Consider the following 22,373-nt stretch of genomic DNA (forward strand, 5'->3'; position numbering starts at 1 on the left):
CCCCTCTCCCAGCCACCTGGCCCTGCCTCTGAGCCTGCTGGCTGACCAGATGCACCCTGAATAAAGCAGGCCTGCAAGGAGAGAGGAGGGGAGATAGAGGTTATTATGGATGATTATTCAGCTATATTCAGATGATTATTAATCTAGCTTTTGACAACCCACTAAATTATAGCAACCCACAATAAGTTTTTTATGTGTGATTGCTTAGAAATACTCCACATTAGTGTTGATTTTAGCTCAAGGGCAAAACATGAAAGGATTCCACCTTAAGTTAAATCAGTGCTGTTCATAAGTGTGTATTGTGCATTTGGGCAAGAGAAAGGGGTGGCACCTTCTCTTAATGAACTGTTTGTATTTACCCTACAGCATTTGCTTGTTTGTTTACACAGCCAAGTGTCTGTGAATTCTCACACGTTGACCATGTTCTCTCAATTGTCGGTTGTCTAATTAAAAACAGATTAAAGCTTTATTTACCCCAGGCTTAGAATGAACTGAACATCATCCTCTGTACTTTCCAGAAGTAAACTGGTGAAGGAAATAATAGGCAGGAGTGAATAAAGCATGCAGGCCGCCCAATCTCAGCCAGGCTCCATTATCTTAACCTGCATTGTGTCTAGAGCAGCACTTGTGCGCGAGGCCGGGCATAAATCAGACAGTGATTTAAGTTTAACTCAGTGAAGACGGAGCGAAGGGGATAAGAGAGTAGAAGAGGAGCGAAGAATAACTCATTCATGCTCCTCAAGTGTCCCCCAATGGATTGGCTGCTGAGGCAGCGCTGTGCGCCGCATTAAGAACCTGAGACAAAAGAGGGCATCAATGAAAGAGCCTGGAAGGAGGGGGTACTTAGTATAAAACATTTTAAAGGGAGAGCCCCTCTTCTCTTCAAGGGGTAGAGGGGAGGGTGGTAAGAAGTGGGGTTGCAAAGGACCCCCTCCCTCACACACACACACACACACACACACACACACACACACACATGCAAATGCACGCACACACACTTTTGTCTCTGTTGGCACGGCCTCTTGTTTAGCCTTTAGGTGCCAAAGCAATTAGTTATGTTAATTGCAGGGGCCATTGCCGGTGAGTGCAGGTTGAATAGAGCCAGTCAGCAGTGGAGGATTGGCCAGGATCCATGGGGGAAAGGGGTAGGGGGGGTTGGGACAGAGGGGGGTGGGGGTTGTGACATCACAAAAAACGGAGGAGAAGACAGTGTGTGTGGGAAAACAGGGGAGGAGCTAGAGCCGAAAGAGAGAGATTGAGAGGGAGGGAGCCTCAGAGCTTGAGAGAGCGAGCGCAAGAGAGGACGTAACTTTCATTGAGAGAAAGAGTTAAAGACAAGAAATATAACAACGGAGGCAAATTGAGGGGAAAGTGATAGTAAGATAGGGTGAGCTTCACATGAGAGAAAGAGCAGCAGCAAAGACAGAAGGAAAGTAAAAGAGAGAAAGAGAGAGAAAGAGAGAGAGAGAGAGAGAGTAGTGCAGTGCAGTGTTGCGCTGGTCCACTCGGTTATCTGTCTCCATCTGGGTGCCATCTGTGTCTCTGGCTCTGGCCTTCGCCACAACCGGAGCTCACATATGTGGGAATGCAAACACATGCCTGACATATGAAGGCGTGGAGTCACAAAAAGAGACAAAAAGGAAAGGATAAGAAAGCAAATCCCTGCCACTGCAACTGACTTTCTCAAAGGACTGAAGAGTGGACTCTACTAGAGTGGAGGTAGGAGAGAAGAGTGGGCATTTCAACATGGAATTTGTGTCTGCGTTTTTCTGTGTATATTTTCAGCAAATTATTATTACTACTTGTGAGCGAGTAAGTGTGTTGCTTTTGCAAAGGATGCATTGATGTGCGTGTGTGCGTCTGTTCCATCCTAATTCCCAGTGCTGCTCTGTACTGCTGTACAGATGGTGCCTCCTCCTGTTCTCTTATCTCTTCATCCTTATCTTCTGAGGTAGGAGGGATGAATGTGTCTGTCTGCTTCCTTTTACCAACGCACAAAAAACTTCCGCTGCCATATGGACAAGCTGATGATTGTCTCTGAGTCTCTTTTTTTATTTGGCTGTTGAAGTTTTTATATGATTATTTTCTCTTTATAATTTCTCAGGGGAACTGCATAGAGGTAGTCCAAATGTTGCCTTTTTCTTTTTCTGGTTTTGTCACGCCATACAGCCCTAACAGCTAAATCGGTCCATTTTAACTGGCAACTTTCAGTATTCTGCATCATAGGGTAACATCTCTAACATCAGTTTTTTTTAAAAGGATGCTGTTGCACTCTGCTACTAAGGTTTAAATGATTCTTCTGAAAAAAAGCAACTACACAGCCTGGTTTAGCAGCTAAAACATGGAGCCTTCAGTTGTTGTTTTCATTTTTCAACTAATCCCCTTATTTTTTTCAACTCAAAAGAAGAGTCGAATCCACCTGGAATGATTATGACATGTGGGAACAGACTTTTTATTTCTCCTATATAAGTATAATGTGTGTATACATCAGAGACTGCTACATCAACCGGATAGATAAACACAGCAGTTTGATTGGCTCTGTGTGTGAAGGAGATTATCTCGCTCAACTGTCATCTACTCAGAGAGTAATCAGTTTTTCCACATGGCAAGCAGAGCAGAAGAAAATAGGTAGAGAAGACTTGTGCATCTGTTGTACAGTACCCTGGACATATGGGAAGAGGAGTGAAACTGCTGTGTCTGTCTTTCATGCTGTGCCTACATGTTACACAACACCGAGATCAGGGGGAATGCGGATCCCAAAAGTGCAAATGTCACATTGTTGCACTATGGATATTGTGTATCAGTAACTTGAGTTACAATGTTGGAACACCATTTACTACAATACTCATCTACAGTACCTTGTGGGAAAAAGTGTGGGGCTAGAGGGAGGAGGAGGTGTGTGAGGGAGCAGCACATAGAGAAAAGGCAGAGAGACCTGGCTAGTGTTACGCCAGACCAGACCAGTCCATCAGGGAGATAGGAACGACTTACTGTTGGCTGCACAGTCTCAAACTGGAGACCCCTGTCTGGTCTGCTGGACACTGTCACACTCCTGACAGCGGGAACTGTTCTGGGTCTGCATTTGTGTGTTTGCGCAAAGATCCACCTCATGTGACATTAATTCTAGTTAGACATTGTATCTATTCATTTGTGTCAGACAGTTACCGTTTTTGTCCTGGATTTATGTGGCTTTGAACATGTTGATCACTTACTTGATATGTGTGTATTGTTGAGTCTAAGGAAGTGAATGTGTGTGTGTGTACCAGGTGTCTTGTAGAAATTGTGTCTGCTCAAGTACAAGGCTGTCTTACAGCTCTTTGTAACTCTTCCCCCATCTTTTTGACCTCCCTGCCAGCTGTGAGTTTTTCTTCTTAAAGTGTAGTAATAAATGGAGAAACACAAAACCATGACCCTTGCTCACCATGCTACTATCTGAAGAATTCATGCGCAGAATCCCCCCCCCCCCCCCCCCCCTTTTTTTTTTCTCAACACACACATGTGCATACACACGGAACAGAGCAGCTGCTTCAAGAGTTTGATGCAGGAAGTGCTCTATTAGTTCCAGTGGTGAGGACTGTGATATCTGGCCCCAGGGGTTCAATGAGAGGTTGTGTGTTTGAATGTGTGCTCGCCTATGTGTTTGCGTGTGTGTGTGGACATGAAAGGGTTGGGTCATTTACTCAACAGAAACAGCTCAGTCACTACAAGTAGCACAATGAAAGATTTTTTCATCACGGGGAACGTCTTCTGACAGAATAAATGGCTCTGTGTGTGTTATGAGTGTGCAGACGCATATCTGTGTCAATGAGCATCTAACCACCTGCGCCCTCTCCCAAAAACCCAAATCCCCTATTGCAACCCCACTGAAGTTGTGTGGGAGCCCCTCTCCTTGTGCTAAGTGCATGAGTCAGAGGCCTCTTGCAGGGGTCTAGTGACCCTTTGCTGGCCTGAGAGACCTGCTCAGTGACCCAAGACAAGGACTCTATTTACTGGGCTGTTGTGGTCTCAGAGGAGAGAGTATCAGCACATGCTTTAAAGTGACATCAATTGAATTCTTCAAACGACTCAATTCTAGGTCAGAAATTGAAATGAATTGTCTGCTTGATTACAAGAATAATACATTACATATAATGCAATGTAAAAATTGTAATTTGGGATCCAGTACAGAGGGACAGTTTTAAGTGAACTCTGAAAGCTGCTGTAATTTTTTTTGTTAAATAAAATAAGTCTAAAACAATCTCACAAAAATACAGCTGCTAACACGTTACTCATCCAGAGCGTACAGTCCGACATGAGCATTCCACTGGTGTTGTTTTTCAGGCTAAGAAATGTATAACTTTAATATCTGTGGAAGCTTTCTAGTTATTGTTGTGTCCACCAATTCTTGAGAAAAACATCTTTGTGTAAAGCTTGCGAGCTAGTTCAACTTTGGTCTAATTATTGGCAGCACGTACTCACTTTGTCAGAGCTTGTTGGCTGTCTCGCTTTTATATGTTGGATTAAAAAGAGGATTAATGTAACTCGCAGTCAACAGGTACGCATTGGGTTTTTATCAGTGTGTTGGACAGTATTAGGCGCTCTACGACATTACACTCAGCCATTTGAATGTTAATATCACAAATATCATGTAAGCAAAAATCTTTACCAAGTAGGCCCAGATAAACAGAAGGAGTAGTAGTAGCACTATGTGAGTCTCTTTGAAAAACCAACGCAGCAGGATGCATTTAAACTGGGGTTGCTTTCCTGAAAAAGGCAGTATAATTTTTACAAAGCAAAACCCAAAAGGCAAGACTTGATACTCAAGAGGACGTGCAAAAAAAAAACCCCAAAAAAATTGGTATGTGCTTGTGTTGTTAGGTGTGTGGGTGGACAAGAAATGGGTGGTGCAGTATCTCCATGTATTGTCTGTCATAGTCATTATTTTCTCTCTTTCTCCATATTCCTTTCCCTACTTTCTCCTTCCGAGAAAGTGGAAATAAATGGGTGCATTGTCACAAACAACTCTTTTCATCTGGCTGGCTGAGACTAGAAATGTTGTAGTAGACCATTTTATGTTGGAATAGCCTGTAATCGAGAAGAAGTGTGCAAAACATACAGCAAAAATGCAGTGCTCTTTAACATGTATGCGCTCAAACCCATACACACGCAAAGCGATAACACTAATTAAAAGACGTCTCTGCCCACACGTTCACAAACATACACTCATCCTCCCCAGCTATCTCTCTGTCTTCTCCTCATTGTTTTGAGCACAGCTGGCCTCTTTGTTTCACTTATCTGTCTCTCTCAGCAATTGTTGAGCTCTGGTCTTTTATACAGCTGGGCTAAGCTTACACACAGCTCTGTTTATGGACTCTATGGACCGTTACCTACTGCTCAGCTTTGATTCACTGCATCCCCAAAACCTGAAAGTGACAGCCGTATAGCCAATGCATGGAAAACTGGATCATGTATTTGTTTTACTACAATACAGTAAGTAGTATTGTTTGTGGTTTTTCTTGAGCTTTGCTAATGTGCTTAGTGACAGTGACTCACTTTCAGGGTGTTTCACATTGACTTACAATTCATTTTTCTGAAAGGCCGATCAGAAAAGTGCAACAACATTGCACACCCTGATATACCTTGTGACATGACAGAATAAAGTAGTACTATTTCTGAAGTCGCTAAACTGAATGTGGAGAAACTCCTAACCACATGTTCATTGTAAGTCTCTCTGGATAAAATGAACCTAAACGCAAAGTCATTGCGGCAACGCTCTCTGTCTGGGTCACGAAGACCGTGTAAATGTCTTCAGCATGGCCCGAGGTGATAGCTACATCTGGTTGGACCTGAGCCCAGGCCATTTGGCTGTTGAGGCCTCTGACACATGGTCTGAAACAGGCCAGTCTTAATGGTTGCTTTGTTTTCTCATGTCTATAGCTCGTATTTGTTTTATGGACTACCGTAACTTACTAGTTCAGAGCGTGTGTGTGCGTATGCTACGTCTGCCGAAGTACGGAGCAGAGAAAAACCAGTATTTTTCCTGGCTGCAGGTTAAGTTGATTGTCTGGGTTTTTAGTGTATAGGAGCCAACCAGTCTTAATCCTCTAGACACACATGATGATATACATTTACCCTGTGTCAGGGGGGCTTTATAAGTCTGTCCTGACATCACATGATTTGGTTTTCACCCTGAGAATTAAAGGGGAATTTTATTTTTTTACTTTAAAGTCATGCTTCCATGTAGCTGATTGTTTTTCATTTTGCAGTCTTGGGTTTATAGACTCACCGGGCTCATGATGATTGATGGGCAGGCTAACCAATTAGTTACGGAGAGGTGAGAAGGCTTGTAACAAGATAGGCAGATAATCTACCGGCCCTTGGAGAAGGGGAGCTGGTGTGAGAGAGTGTGTGTGCCACAGCTTTTGTGGTACTATGTCATGATTGACAGATTTGAATTGTCTCTGTTTTGTCACAGTTGTTATTTGTGTGTGTGTGTGTGTACACGTGCCTCAGGCCGGCCATTTCACAGGTGTGTGTGTGTGTGTAAGTGTGTTACTTAGGGATAACTGTCCTCTCTCCACTAAGCCGATGACAGACCCAACACCTGGCAAATGGGGCCAACACACAAGCACACAAACACACACACACACACACACACACAAACACAGACAACACACATCTACTTCCAGCTTTATCCCTCGTGGCTCAGCTGTGTGTGACGAAGGCATGCGTCTGTGTTTAAAGTTTATGCCACTCTGGATAACACACATCCCTTCGACCCAGTGACAGTGGAGCCTGTCACAGAGGACGAATGCAGCTACACATGAGTGTGTGTCCATGTCAAATACATTACATGTTACTACATTTACTCTACACATGCGTCTTCTTGCCTGCTTATTATTTGTTTTATTTCTGGGACATCATGCTATTACTTTTCATCCTTTTATCCTCAAATTTCAACATAGGGACATTGGAATCTATTTAATAATTTACCAACACCACAGGTTTACAGTTCTTCATGAATGAATCAGATATTCTCAAGTGCTGTTGCTCCTGCTGATATGGTGGCATGGTTTGAAAAAGTTCCCAACTCCAGCAGTGACACACTTAAGACAAATTACCTTTGGCTGTAGTGTTTTGGAGCGTAAGGTCACTAACTTAAACTTAGCGTTCTTGCTATGCAGACGCTGCTAAACCTCCTCTCCTGCCTCTGCTCGCAGCATCACATCACTGTGCCTCTTTTACAACTCATTCTTAGTTTTTTTATGGCAGACGTCTGTCTGCCTTGCCGTCCCCACTTTAAATTTCGCTCTCGCTCTGCCACTAAGTACATTTCCATCCCTGGTTCCCTTTTTTTCACCATGTGGCATGCTGGATTGCAGCAGTGTTATTCTAGTTTCTCACTGAGTGACAAAGTCATGCGAGGAGTACTCTCACGGTCACAGGGAAATGTGATGAGTTCACATTAGAAACACTTTTCTGCCTCTTCACATGTCTGCATAAAAGTCCCAATGTCCCTTCCTTCACCTACATGTCTATTTTCCATTTCTGTTTCCCTCTATTTTTCTTCCTCCAATTGTCATTCCTTTCTCTCCATGTCTATGTGTACATCTTTCTCTCGCGTACCCCCCCTTACTGTCAACTTTGAAACTTCCCCATCTCTCCCCTGCCTAGCAGAGTGAGGAGTGGAGTGTTGACATTGGGTTTTGTCCAAATATGTAGTCTATGGGGCTGGAAGGTGGTAATGAGAGCCAAGAAAAACAGCCTGGCTCTGAGTCTGACAACCAGGCTTCTCTTTCTGATGAAACCGAATAAAAACAGTATTTTTTATCCCTGTTATTCCCTCCCTCCCATCCTTCTTTCCCTGTGTGCATCCCTCCATCTCCACCTATGGCGCCTCTAATTTGCAGACAAATTTCTTATTAAAGTCGGTGCTTTTTCTGAGCATGCAGAAGTGTAGACTTACAAAAGAGTAAAAGAGTTACCGTGATAATACATAGGCAACTTCAGTAGGGTTTTAAAACAGAACCTAATTTGGGTAAAATAATGCAAGAATGGATGGATTTTCGAAATGACCTGCATAAACGTAGATATGTAACATGTAGCGTGTCATTATAGTGTAAACCAATACATTGTATATTGTGTCTGATGACCACTTACAAAGACGTGAAGCACTGTATCACGGCAACAGTTGAGGAGGTGTCTGTCCCAAGAGAGCAATAGTATAAATTAAGTTGATTGAAATAAACACAGGAGACACGTGTCTGGTAATTTTCAGACATTTGACACCATGCACACACCAAAAGCCTCTAAAATACTTGCATAGTCATTCAACATGTTGTTTCGTTATAATGCAATAACTCCAACCTGACACTGACAGATACCATCCACTGTCAAATTATCTGCTTTATAAGTGGATGAGGTTGTGTAAGTGTTGGCGCATGCACCCTTGTCTTTGCTCTCTGTGTGTGTGTGTGTGTGTGTGTGTGTGGGTGGAGGTCAGGAGGGAGCGCAGGATAGAGGAACAGATGTGTGCTGTATTGTGGTGGTGTGCGTGGACGGACGGGGACCAGGTGCAGCCTTTGTCTCCCCGGCATTTAAGTCCACTCGCTTGCATTCAGCCGCCTCGTGCCTCCCCCTCCCCCTCCCCCTCCCCCTCCCCCTCCCCCTCCCCCTTCCCATCCCCCCTCCCCTCCATGTCCTCCTCCACTCCTTGGAGGGAAGGCGGAAATGTGCGTGTGTGCGTGTGTGTGTGTGTTTGTGTGTGTGTGTGTGTGTGGAGGAGGGGCTGCCTTGGCTTAGCGGAGAAGGCTCCAGCAGCCCCTTCTGCACCCCCCTCCCCCTCCCTCACAGGTGACTGTTGGAGGTCCCAGCTGGCCAGCTTTTGGCCGATTAGATCCATATGGTACAGGAGGAGGAGGAGGAGGAGGAGGAGGAGGAGGAGGAGGAGGAGAGAAGTGCCCATCAGTTGCATGGGCGCTAAGGGAGCTGTTAGCTTGTCCTTGTTTTGCCCTGAGCTTTAAGACAATTCCCCATTTTTTCTTTATCTATTTCACTTCATCACTTTTTCCACTCCTTATATGTCTCACCATTCTTTCTGTTTACACTGGGGTTTGTTCTATTATTATTATCCCCCAGGTCATTTTCAAATCTAATGTTGGCCTACTCTCTGCTGTTTTAGTTAAGCTATTTTTTAAAATTAGGGATTGTTTTTTGTTTCAAATGCGAGTGGGGGTGACGGTTGACAGAAAAATGCTACACCAACATTTTACTAAACATTTGAATAGAAAGTTAGAGAGTTGATTAAGTTTCATTTTGTGACACAAAGAGTCGAATTTGTGTGTCTCTGGGCCCGCATAGTTGGAGCATTGCACATGCGCTGAATTGTCTTTTTGCTGCAAGATAAATTAGTCAGGCCTGTGTTATATCTTCTTTCACCTCATCTACAATGACAGGACAGAGATAGCAGTATGGCATGATAAACACACACACAAACCTACATCACCACACACCCTCGCACACACACAGACACACACACACACGCCTTGTGACTCACAGCTGCCACAGAGTTGAAACTTCAGAGTTAAACCATGAGCTTATTAAAGCCTAACAGCGAACACATTTATGTACACATCACACCAAGTGTAATTTATTTTTACTGACTCAAAGTAGGATCTCCATCCTTACTTCACGTAAGGGGGGTTATGAATGTTCTCTGCAATTTATTTGTCTTTTCGTTTCCAATTTCATTATTTAATGGATTGCCTTCAGTCACAGCAGTGGCTCAGTGAGGATATCCCTCTTCTCTCTCTCTCTCTCTCTCTCTCTCTCTCTCTCTCCGTCTCTTTCTCTCTCTGTCTCTCTCTCTCTCTCTGTCTCTTTCTCTCTCTCTCTCTCTCTCTCTGTCTCTTTCTCTCTCTCTCTCTCTATGTCTCTTTCTCTCTTGCTCTCTCTCTTTCTCTCTCTCTGAACGCTCTTGGTCACTTCCCGAGACTCATTCTGAATCATCACCTGCAGGGGCAATAAAAGACGATTGGATGTTTTAATGCAGACGAGGGTCACCTGAAGCTGAACAAACAAGGAACACCTGGCTAGCAACAGCCGTCACCGCAGATGCACACTATAGTTTTCCATCTGTGCAATAGCAACTGTTGTGGAAAGCAAATAAGTAAGCTTGAGTATATTACACGATTATACAAGTTTATATGTAGACCTGTATATCATCTGTTTGAGAAGCAATAGGAAGAACAGCAATTTATAAATAATATTAATATTATTAAATGAGAGTGGATGAAGCCTTCTGGTTCTCAGCTTCATACTCAGAATGCATTGGTCAGCTCACAGTGTCATCCCCTTTGCCTCAAAAGGCTGTCTCTATGCATCGTGGCACTTCCATGTAATCCTGCTTATGTGTAGTGAGGAGCTTTGTGTACCTGGCCTTTGTTCCATTAGAGCAATGATGAAAGGTGGCATTTAAGCCAGACACACGCCCCACATCCTCCTCTAAGCCAACATTCACCTGAGTTAACATTAAACCACTTTGTACAGTGTGTGTGTGTGTGTGTGTGTGGCTGCTGTGTAACAGCTGCCTCCCCTGACAGTCCTGTGACTATATATGATGAGCTCAGGTGCTTGCAAGCTAGATGAAGTCATCCAGCAATGCACACTGTCTAACTGACAAGCAGAGGCAATTCTCTCTGGGCTGTCAGCACTACATGCACACACACCTGATGTCTCCTGTTTTGATGATTACCTCTGGACAGCAGAGCCTGTCACGTCTTAAGATGCATGACGCAGCTGTAACCTATTTACTCAGTTCTATACTGACATGGGATGCACAATGAGACATATGTACGATACATTGGTTGTGCATGTTTATGTTCTATGGCATCACGTGGACCTGTCAAACACAATTGGCCGACCAGAAGCTTATACAAGGATGTGGACAAAACACTGTTCACTGCCACTTAAGAACTGTTGATGATGTGTTAACATGTCGACTTGTGAATGCCATACAGCACAAGCTGACCAAATTCTAACCTTGCGTACATATGAAGTTGTTTACATGGTAGCAGTCTTGACATATGCCCCGTTGATTCTGTTATTGAGATGTCAGTCTAATTTCCTGGCCATACGGATGGAGTGTGTAGAGCTTTGGAACCGGTGTGTGTGCGTGCTGCAGGCTGCTTCCTGCGGTGCACTGGCAGACGGTGCATGTGGTGGGTACGACAGTCCAAATGTCTGCATAGGACCCTCCTTCCTGCCCCCTATGTTGGTGAACAGGTGGAGTGATGGCAGCCAGGCCACAGGGCTGAGAATGAATATGAGGAAAAGAGACAGGAAGAGAGGACTGCAAAAGGAGGGACATTCAACGCTGTATAATGAGTTGCAGACATGACAGATAAGTTGCGTAGGGCAGATTGAGAAAGTCTGCAGATAGATTGACTCTTTTAAAGGCAGGCAAGGCTAAGGGTATTTTTATTTGTGCATGCTTTTATATATATATCATGCTTTTGTAATTTAACTTTTCTCTGAATTCTTAATGCATTGCTTTTTGTATGTAGTTTTAATACATCATTTGCACTCACAAAATCTACAATGCTGTTTTTATTCATTCAATAGGTGTAATTTATCCTTTTAGAGTCCTCATGAGTTACCTACTGACAGCTTAAACCTTCCAAGTAAGCCTTTATAAACCGGGACCCTGTGGCTCAAGGCGATGCAGAGTTCATAGCTGTGAAAAAGATATAAAGGGTGCCATTGAAGCCAAAGCCCTAAAACCATGAAACCACATTTAAAAAGCTGCTCTCTGCTGACCCATGACCTGTGAGACCATGCTTGTCTATTAATCGTCCATTCTTGAAGCAGTTAGAAAAGTCTGATCCAGTCTAAATGGAGACGGGACCCTGCCTTCATGGATCTCCAGGAGACAAAGACGGCTTCTGATCCCACAACTCCCCACCGCCACACCCTCATTTCACTTTCTCCATACCACTTATCTGGTGGTCTCATTCAGCGGCAATAGCATATTGAGAAGTTGCGTTTAACATTCAAAAGCTTTGCCGATCGTGTTAGTAAAGCGTGAAATAACCCCGTCCCTTTCTCTCTCTGTCTCTTTTTTCTCTTCCCCCCATTTGCTGGGGAGCTCAATGAAGGGTCATTCTTCTCCCACACAATAGGCTTCTTCAGCATTTCTTCTGTTATTGATCTGAATAGTTGGGAGTGAGGGGCTAAACTTTAGACATCTGGCTCTTTGATGGGAGAAGGCAGGGTGGTTTGGACCCTGACAGTATGCGTTGAATGAAGCAAAGTGGGCTGGATGGGAGGAAAGGGGGGGGGGGGGCAGTTTTGTTTTCTGTTGTGGCTATAGACCAGAAGCTTTCGCATTGATTCAAACTATTGAGCTGATAGACTCAAAAGCTGTCTCTTAATTTGCTTGTTTATTTCTCATGTGGGCGCTGTAGTTAGTTAAATTCCTTCATTTCTTTCTGTAGTTTTTATCAAAATCTTATCTTTTTAAACTTGTTTTTTTCACATTTGTGTGAGCACTGGTCATTTACCATAGAGAAAGTGAGACAACAATTTTAAAAAGGTTCTGGTTTTTGACCCACAGCTGATCTTTCTCTCACTCTCTGCAGACAGTAGAGAGAAGAAGAGCCCTGCCATGCCCGGTTCTCCTGTGGATGCTAAGACTCATTCCAGATCAGCCCCCAGCAGCAGCGCCAGCTCCACTATGCCACCCCTGCCTTCTGTCAACCCCAGCGGCCCTCGCCCAGCCTCCTTTTCCACCACAGCATGTAAGGATCATTCTTGAATTCTTTGTTGTGCAGTTGAGTGTCTTTAATTCTATTCCCTGCAAGCCTGTGGCATCACTTCTCGTCATTTCCAATCAAAAGTTTGAATTCTTATAAGCTAAATGTATAGCTTGTGTTTTTTTGCTTCACCTCATACGTGGGTTCAAAGCATTCAACCACTTTAGTATTTTAATTTCTCCCCCTCTTGATCTCACCTTCCCTCCCCAGTGACCAATGGGAATCATCATTCCCCACCAACCCTGAATGCAGTGCCATCTCCACCGCAGCGTTACAGCAACGGACCGTCCTCTTCCTCTTCCTCATCTCTGGCCAACCAGCAGCTGCCGGCCACCTGTGGGGCTCGCCAGCTGAGCAAGCTGAAACGTTTCCTGACCACGCTGCAGCAGTTTGGCAACGACATCTCTCCTGAGATCGGAGACAGCGTCCGAAGCCTGGTTCTGGCCCTCGTTGTAAGTCCTTGTATAAAAGAAAATTATTGTAGAAAATGTATGTGGCATTTTATCTTCTCTTCAAGACTTTATTTTTTTAATCTTTACTATCCCTGTCTCCTAGAATTCAACAGTTACCATTGAGGAATTCCATTCTCGGCTTCAGGAGGCCACCAACTTCCCTTTACGGCCATTTGTGATTCCTTTTCTAAAGGTAAACACATATCCAACCTCCCCCCCTCTAGCCATATACTTTGCATTATTCCGTTGGACTACTTCCTTTTTTCTGTGCTGCAGTATTTTTTTTCCCCCTCTCACCCTATGGTCAGCCTGTAGCGCTATGGTTAGCCTATGGTTAGCCTGTAGAAAAACACCCTCACTTCTCTCGGCTGAGGCATTATTATTTGCAGAATAACAAGTGATGAAAAGATGGTCCTTAACATCAACCTAACGATCTTACAGTGTGGTCTGAATAATCTATGGGCAATCACATCAATGCTTGTGAGTCTTGATGGCAAAGTAATGCATTCATTAGACTTTATTACTGTGTTCCCAGGACACAATGCAGTAGTCCAAAAATAGGCATCTGTGTAGGTTTACTCATTGAATAAATGGCTTCTCTGCAGTTCAAAGGAACTATCAAGATGTGCTTGTTGACTTGACAAGCAACAGATGAATGTGTCTGTGTTAAACAGCCTCTCGAGCCCCTTTTGTAACCAGGGGAGTCTGCGAGAGTATACATTTTAGGAGCTCCCCTCGGTAAAGCAGCCCATAAATCTTTAAGTCAGTTGTACCGCTGTAACTTCAAGCAGTCAAAAGTGTGTGCTCCTTTTCCACTCTTACCTCTTACTCACCTTTGGAGCCGCTCCATCTGTCTGCCTGAGAGCGCTGAGACAAGAAACCTCTGTTCCCCTCCTTCTACTAATTTATTACGAGGGGGTGGGGGTCCCCACAACTTAATTCCAACTCCTTGAGAGTAGTCTGTCTTAAGAAAGAAAGAAAGAACGAGTGGGGGAGAAATTGACAGATGGGACAAAGTCAGCGGGTGAGGACGTGGAAAAGAGAGAGACGTGGGTGAAGAGGAGAGAGGGAAAAGTGGGAAATCGGAAGTGTGAAACATGCCTATAAAGTGTTCCCTTCCCTTTTTTATGGGTTTCAGCGTGCCATATGGAGCCGCTGTCCCGTTAAAAGAGCATTCAGCTGCCATGGCGCCGCCAATCTAGCATCCGCCCCGCTGAACCTCAGAGAGCCCTCTGCTCAACTGACACACAGCACATGTGTCCGCTGGCCAGGGCCCCAGGGAAAGAAGGGAGGCAAAGGGAGCATGGGAGACAGGCTAAAGAGACGGCAGTGGTGTAAGAGACACAGAGCAGAGAATAAAGCAGAGGAATCAGTATCATTGTGAAGAAGCTACTCCTATAGAGAGAGATGCTGTAGCTAGTGAAGACAGAGCAGAACGGATCAGATAATGAGAGATAGGGGCACTGAGTTTACAGAAATATAATGGCTGACAGCGTCACATTGGAGGAGGAGGGCAGAGTCACAAAATGAGAACGATATGGTTATTTAGTTGGTTTCTCAAGAAGACGGAGAGCGAGGGAGTGAGGAAGCGGCGTAATTGCAAACACACCAGAGTCTGTTCCTAATTAGTGAAATGAATGGAACAAAAGCGAGATGGAAAGATAGGACGGACACAGTCACAGATAAATAAATACAAAAAGAGAAGGAAAGGAATGAGGGAGATGTAGAACCTGTATATCATCTGTTATGAAATGTTTCTAAGTTCTAAAGCCTCTATCGTCAGTATAATATATGTGGGACCAAAGTATGGCACTTAGTAACCAACTTCAGCAGCCGCTTAGCAAGGGAAGCCACAGCCACCATGGAGGCAGCCACAGAACAACACCCAGACCCAAATTGAGCCTTACAGCCAGACCTCAATTCCCCCCCGCCCCCTCCTCAAAAGCCTCTTACTCCCACTAAGGCGTCGTCCCAAGGAGACATATGTACACTGTGTCTTTTAGCTCTGTTACAGTGTGCAGGTGGTCTATCTAGGACAGTTCTGGGCTGCATGCTTCAGAACTCTCCTCCACTTCTTAATAACAAGCTGAATGGTGCGTCTCTTTTTTATGTCTCTATCTGCTTCTAAAGTATGTGAGGTATGACTAGTTTTGGATTGCCAGACCAATCTCCAGTGTTGTAAAGTAATGTCTGGCAACACCACACATACAGTACATTCTAGGATAGGAGGAGAAAACGCTCTGCAAAATAGTCTTGGGAAGGAACTTCTTTTAGTGGAACATTTGCACCCCAAGAAAGAAAGCACAAAATACAATATTAAAGAAGTTAACTGTTCACACAAAACAGAAATGTGAGCTATTTAAATGAGCTGACAGATGATTAAACCAAATGTGCTCGTACCAACGGCCCAGTTAGATGCCCTAAACATATTCTTCATAAATCTTCACTATCATTCCCCAAAAAAAAACAGCAGGTCCTGCCATTTTCAGCATGTAGACTGATATGTGACTGGATATGAGAGCGGCAGACATTTGTACAGGAATGCTCTATCATATTAAAATAAATAGGCTGATCTGTCAGTCTAAAGTCTTGCAAATTAGAATGAAACCTCACCAGTTCATATACTTCTTGCCAGGCAAACCTTCCCCTTCTGCAGAGGGAGCTACTCCACTGTGCACGGGCAGCCAAGCAGACCCCGGCCCAGTACCTGTCCCAGCATGAGCATCTCCTGCTGAGCACTACCATGGCCTCCTCGCCAGACTCCTCTGAGCTGCTGATGGAGCCTCCGGAGGCGGTTACCAAGAGACACAGCCCCAACAGGTTAGATTAAAGTATACCAGAGTGGAATCATACACATCCAGCCATCATCCTCTTGTACATTTTTTTTTAAAATCCCCTACTGCTATCTCTCCTTCAGAGCTAAAGAGAATGGTTTCCACGAACGTCCACCCGCAGCCATGGAGCCCGCCGCGAAACGAATTTGCACCATCAGCCCCGCTCCCCGACACAGCCCCGCCCACCCGCTGCCCCTCAGCGCCCAGCTTCACCCGACCCCTCCACCCTTGCAGCACTACGCCCTAGATGACATCGCAGCACCGCACATTCTACACCGCGAGCACAGCCAACGCATGTTGGAGATCCGTGAGCTGAAAGACAGGCCCAGACTCCCCGGTACGTGATGTTTATTAAGTTATTTCTTTGGCCAAGTTTCTTGGAGTCATTTTTTTTCTTAACATTTAGATTTAATGCCTACTGACATTTTATTCATTCCTGAAGAGAAGGTAAATCTCAATCTCAGTCGTGGCTGCTGGTAGTAAAAAAATTCAGTTTAGAAAAAACAAACCACATCCGTCGTTTATTTTTCCTCCTCATTTTGTGGCGGTAATAAATGATAGTTAAATGCTACGATACATGCTTGTTGACATTTAACCAGTTATTTAATAAGGTAAACTTTGATTATTCAAGAAATAACATTTCTGCAAATTACTTTTGCTTGAAAACAGACACACAGCGATATCGGGTGGTCTGTGTGTTTGTGTAGCCGTCCCCATATATATTGCTGGAGTCCACATGTGTATAAACAGAGCCATACTGTCCAGGCAGGGAGGGTTAGATCTACTCTGGTGTATATCTACCCTCCATTTGGGGCTTGTCAGCAAGTAGTGGAAACAGCAGCAGCTCACAGACCCAGGCATACACACACGCACACACACACACACACACACATACAGAAACACACCTTGATATGTTCATGGGAGAGGTGCTGTGTTTACGAGGCCTTAGTCCCTTGTCTGACAGCCTCCCGCCCGCCTGCCGCCACTTAACACACACACACACACACACACACACACACACACACACACACACACACACACACACACACACACACACACACACACACACACACACATAAACACATCAGTCCACACACTCGTGGCTTTGAACTGATGAACACTGATGAGAACCAGGAGTAGAGAAGTGGTTGATGGGAAGGCGCACGTGTGTGTGTGTGTGTGTGTGTGTGTATCATTATTCTTTTCAGCAGGCCGAGTGTGCATGTGGCCTCTTGTTGGCTCCTCGTTACTCAGTTTTAGTAGATTGTGGTTTGCTATGTCTTTGTAGTCAGCGTGAGTCTTTGTGTATGGACATGCATCAAGACGGTTTTGGGGCTCTGTTTGAGCAAAAGCAAACTTAGACTTAGACTTAGACTTCTCTTTATAAATCCTTTTTGGGATGACTCCCGCAAGGAAAATGAAATTTCTTGTGTGTGTGTGCAAAGTATTACTTTTGTCAAATGTACAATTAGGTAATGCTTTAGTCACAGTGTTGTGTAACAATGAAATTGGAATTAGGTGTGTGTGTGTGTGTGTGTGTGTGTGTGTGTGTGTGTGTTTGTGTGTTTGTGTGTATTTATGGTCGTAATGGTCCACAGTGAGTGTCAGACCGGCTGGTTGTGTTTAGAAGTGGAGCCACTCCACTCAGCCTGAGTGTCTCCCTACTGGAATGCTGTGAGCTCCAGGAGGGGAGGTGCTAAGGGAGACATGTGGGGTGTGTGTGTGCGTGTATGCGTGTGTGGTTGACAGCTGACTTCCAGATGTGTGCAGACTCTGGGAGCTGGAAGTCTGTTTTGCATCACAGGCTTCTCCTTTTCTTTTTCACCCCACCGTTCTCGCTCACAATCCCACCAGTCAATTGCTGCATCTTTTGTTTCTTATTTTTTCCCAATTTACTTTACCTCATTGCTGCCACTCTTAATTCTGGATGTAAGAGTCACATCTCTTATGCTATGTGAAAAAAAATGATTCCAATGTATGACAATCACAAGATGGACATATAGTGGTGAAATAATGAAGCTGCTGTATCAAGGAGTTTATTTTGTCATCAGACACAACCAAACCTTTCACTCACGTACTGTCACTTGTGGCTTCGCTACGTTAAAAAGAAAGTTACTCACATTGGCCTGTGGTCTGTCTTCTGTGTGTTTTGATCAGGCACTAATGGAGGCTACCGCGAGGAGCCGGTGGACCACAGACTGACAGACAGAGAGTGGGCTGATGAATGGAGGCATCTGGACCATGTAAGTCTGGAGACAGACACAACTACTGCTAATGACTTGTGATATAGAAAGAATTTAAAATGTAATTCCTCTTACTGAGGTCCTTCATTAAAGAGTTTAGAACTTCTCACAGCATGAAAGCAATGACACATCTCTAGCACATCTGAACGTTATACATTAAAGCGGGAATTTACATTTTGCTACTAATTGAACCAGCAACCCCCTTTACATACTGGCCTCAAAATTTGAGGCTGAAATTCTTTTACATTTTATTTATAGTGATAAGATTTAGATATACAGTACTTATTTCATAAATAGCTTTACAGCAGACTCACGCCAGTATTATGTTGTGTGTCCTTCATCTAGGTGCTGAACTGCATTGTGGACATGGTGGAAAAGACACGGAGGTCAGTGAGCGTGCTCAGACGATGCCAGGAGTCAGACCGCGAGGAGCTCAACTACTGGAGACGGCGTTCGAGCGAGCAGGAGGACCCGCGCAAAGGCAGCTCAGGCTCGGCTCCATTCTCAAAGACACACAGCCCCCACTCCGCAGAGTCGGGTGGGTACCGCTATTTTCAATTATGTTGCTATGCCGCAGAAACCAATAACTTAGTTGTAATGTCTGTGATTGGCACCTATTGTGGTCCACAAAAGAAGATTGCTTCATGAACCCCAGAAGGAAGCCAAATCAATTGAAATCAGTTAGTTGTTATGCATAAGGGGTCAGTTCACCCTAATCATGATAAAATCATTACCATGCCGTTGTATTTGTAAGTTTTGAGAAATTCTGACACACAATTTCCTCCGTGAGTTAAGTTTTGTCTGCCGGGGCACTGATTTGGATGCTTATTTGGGTGACTGATCCTTTTATATTAAATACGAAGGAGCATCTTAGACGAGTCTCAGATCCTGAAAAAACATTTTTACAATATGAAATGTTGATCGGAACATTCAGAGGTGTATTTACTGGCCATGATTCTGAAAGGTCCGATCCCCAACCATTGGAGCCTTTCTTCTATTTCATACTCTTTATGCCGTCTGGTGGTTATTAAAAGAACTGCAGCTAAGTCACAGTGTTAGTGAGTACTCCACAGTTAGTTCCCTGGTCTGCTGTGTACTGGCACGGTTCTTTCCCAGTGCCAGCCTTGCCTTCCCCCTGCTGGTCCATAGTCACAGACAGGTGCCAGGACTTGCCTCGGCCATATCGGCCACAGAAGGGCCGTCCTGCCATCCTGCAGGCTCAGAGAGCCAGAGCTGGCTGACTCGCCTGAGCACCATCTGGGCCCCCAGCCGGGAAGCCAGCCTGCTTGCCTGGGCTCGGGCGGAGGAAAACTGTGGTGGGGGTGGAAATGGCGGCAGGGATGGTGTATGCACTGCAGGCCTGGTCAAAGAGAGAGAGAGAGAGGACATAAATGAAGGAAAAGAGAAAAAGCAATGGAGGAGATGGAGGATTTAAGAGATGGGGAACGAGTAGATGAGCCAGTTGGCTGTATTGGAGAGGCAGAGCCCGGTAGAGACACATAAATAAATGGAAATGAAAAAGAGAGAGAGAGAGAGAGAGAAAGAAAAAATTTGAGGGACGGACAGAATGTTGACACAGCTTGTCGGTCCGCAATTCCGTCCAAGCCAGACGCATTCCTTTCTAAAACTGTCAGATCTCAGATCAGTCCAAGACTCTGATAAAGAACAATTACATTGCTTGTGTAGTCTAGATATGCGGACTTGTTTGCATCGAGGATAAAATAAAAGACTGCATGATGAAGATAACACCACTGTCTGCCTCTTTGGCCTTTCTGTGTAAGCACCTGTTGACTTCATTGAGCAATCAGTCATTACTTCAGCCACTATTTTTTACAATTAATCGTATTAATATCTTTCTAAGCCGAGGCAGGTGCTAATCCCTTCTGTCTCTGCTTTCCCACAGACTCCCAGCGCGACTTTGCTCCACGGCCAGGCTCGGCATACGTTACAGATGAGATCTGGAGGAAAGCTGGTAAGGTTACCATCAAATTTAAAAATGGAAATCAATGGTTGTGTTATTGAAAAAAAGCTAATATATTTAGTTAAATAAAAAAGTTGATCACAATGCATTCTTTTCAAGCAATACTCAAGATTACAGAGGAAAATACATGACGTAAATGTTTGGAACACACATAACATGAAACTGCTGATCCGTGGCCTGTTTTTGACTGATGCGATTGTGCAGAGTTTAAACTTCGAAGACTTCTGTCTCCCCTGATATATAGAAGAGGCGGTGAATGAGGTGAAGCGCCAGGCCATGGATGAGGTTCAGAAGGCAGTAGCAGAGGCTGAGCAGAAGGCTTTTGAAATGATTGCTTCTGAGAGGGCTAAGATGGAAAAGACTCTGGCTGATGCGAAGAAGAAGGCTCAAGAGGATGCCATCTTGGTCATCAATGAGCAGGAGGATTCCAGTGAGGTGAGCAGAGCTACAGACTGTGGAGATTCTACAGTATCCTGCAGTCATAGGGCTGCATTCAAAAGAGGGATTCTGCACACACGATTATTTGGTTTTACATTTATCTTACAATTAGCCTAGATGGACACAGTCATACATACGGACGGCTACAACCATGTGACAGTCAAATCCACGCATGATTATTACCTGCTGTTTGACTAAGCTTTACAGAACTATACAACGTCTTGAAGTCCACTGTTCTGGTTCACTCCCATTGCTCTCATCAGTGTTGTGATGCAGACCGCTGTTTTCAGTTAAAAAGTTCTAAAACGTCACTGTTCGACCAACAGCAGACAGACAAAGACATAGTGGAGAATTTAGCAACAAAAAAGTGTCCTTCAGGGCTGCTGGAGAGCAAGAAAAATGAGAGTTAATGCCGGACATAAATACACCAGGTGGCAAGGAACACAACTTTATAATAGGAGCGTTGCTCAATATGAGGCTTATTTGTAACCTGCCAAACGTCCGGTTTCCGCTTTTACTTTGGTAGAAGCTTACCTTCCTGTGAAAACCTAACGTCGTCTCTCCTTTCTTCCTCAGTGTTGCTGGAATTGCGGCCGCAAAGCTAGCGAGACGTGCAGCGGCTGCAATGCCGCTCGCTACTGCGGCTCCTTCTGCCAGCACAAAGACTGGGAGAGGCATCACCTCATCTGCAGCCCAGGACTTCAGGCTCAACCCAAACCAGTTTCTGCCATCACCGCAAGCAGGGCAGCAGCAGCAGCAGCAGCCGGGGTGTCTCCTGTCGGCCTGGTCGGGGTCAAGGCCCTCGACGCTGTTTCTTCAGTCTCCAGTCCTGGGGGAGAGAAGGCCTTGGTCGCGTCTCGCTCCTCCACCCCTTCCACCCCTGCCTCGGCCCCTGAGACCAACGGACACTAGGAAGTGAAGGACGTCAGCTGCGAACGTGTCACCGATCCTCTTTCTTACTGGGGAAGAATTGAATCAGCAGCAAGCAAGAGGAAACTATTTGTGGGTTGAGTTGGGTTTCCAGATTTTTCATCATACACTTTGGCAGAAAAAAAAAGACAGATTATGGATGACTGATATGTCAACTGGGACTTTGGCTTTGGCAAAGAACAGAAGGACTCGTCTCGAATGCATCTATCGGATGAACAGATCTCCCCGAACAGATGGAAACGTGTCTGTCTTCGTCCAAAAACCCCAAATCTTGGATCTGCGAGGGGCTGAAAAAAACTGATGATTGATCTGAGTTTATCTCCGGCGGCGGGGAGGAAGTTATAAAGGGGAGACATATGAGAAAAGACAGAGGAGATTAAACCCCCAACCGCCAAACCCCCCCCCCCCCAATATTCTCACTTTGATGTCTATAGATTTAAGATAGGGAGGCGGTGGTGGAAAATGTAAACAGTGTAATAGTACCAGCCATGAAGCATCTGTCTGCGACCTGTAAGAAAGGTCTACCATGACGATAACAGTCGTTTCTGAAGCTCCTCCTCCTGTATACATAAATATCTGCTCGCCAACTTCTTGTCAGGTTTTTCATGTGTGACTGCGTGTGTCAAACGGTTGTGCGGTCAGTGAATATTGTACAGCATATGATAACTTTTGTCAAAGCAATATTATAGTGAAGTGTTCAGGTA

General features: G+C 44.7%; 1 protein-coding gene across 2 annotated transcripts in view; it reads left to right on the plus strand.

Moving 5' to 3' along the window:
- Positions 1-22,159, plus strand: part of cbfa2t2 (CBFA2/RUNX1 partner transcriptional co-repressor 2) — a 35,187-nt gene extending 13,028 nt beyond the window's left edge. Inside the window, exons 1-11 of one of the 2 annotated variants that reach the window (XM_034870415.1) lie at positions 1,263-1,719; positions 12,618-12,776; positions 13,002-13,243; positions 13,347-13,436; positions 15,879-16,063; positions 16,161-16,414; positions 18,235-18,320; positions 18,666-18,858; positions 20,224-20,292; positions 20,546-20,736; positions 21,316-22,159. In XM_034870415.1, coding sequence (XP_034726306.1) covers positions 12,644-12,776; positions 13,002-13,243; positions 13,347-13,436; positions 15,879-16,063; positions 16,161-16,414; positions 18,235-18,320; positions 18,666-18,858; positions 20,224-20,292; positions 20,546-20,736; positions 21,316-21,651 — 1,779 coding nt within the window. In that variant the 5' untranslated portion in view covers positions 1,263-1,719; positions 12,618-12,643 and the 3' untranslated portion in view covers positions 21,652-22,159. Of the gene's footprint in view, positions 1-1,262; positions 1,720-12,617; positions 12,777-13,001; positions 13,244-13,346; positions 13,437-15,878; positions 16,064-16,160; positions 16,415-18,234; positions 18,321-18,665; positions 18,859-20,223; positions 20,293-20,545; positions 20,737-21,315 lie in introns of those variants that run through there. The other variant, XM_034870414.1, reaches the window with a different exon arrangement.
- Positions 22,160-22,373: the final 214 nt, after the last annotated feature.

The sequence above is a fragment of the Etheostoma cragini genome, chromosome 4 (assembly GCF_013103735.1).
Source record: "Etheostoma cragini isolate CJK2018 chromosome 4, CSU_Ecrag_1.0, whole genome shotgun sequence".
In the NCBI taxonomy this organism is placed as follows: domain Eukaryota; kingdom Metazoa; phylum Chordata; class Actinopteri; order Perciformes; family Percidae; genus Etheostoma; species Etheostoma cragini.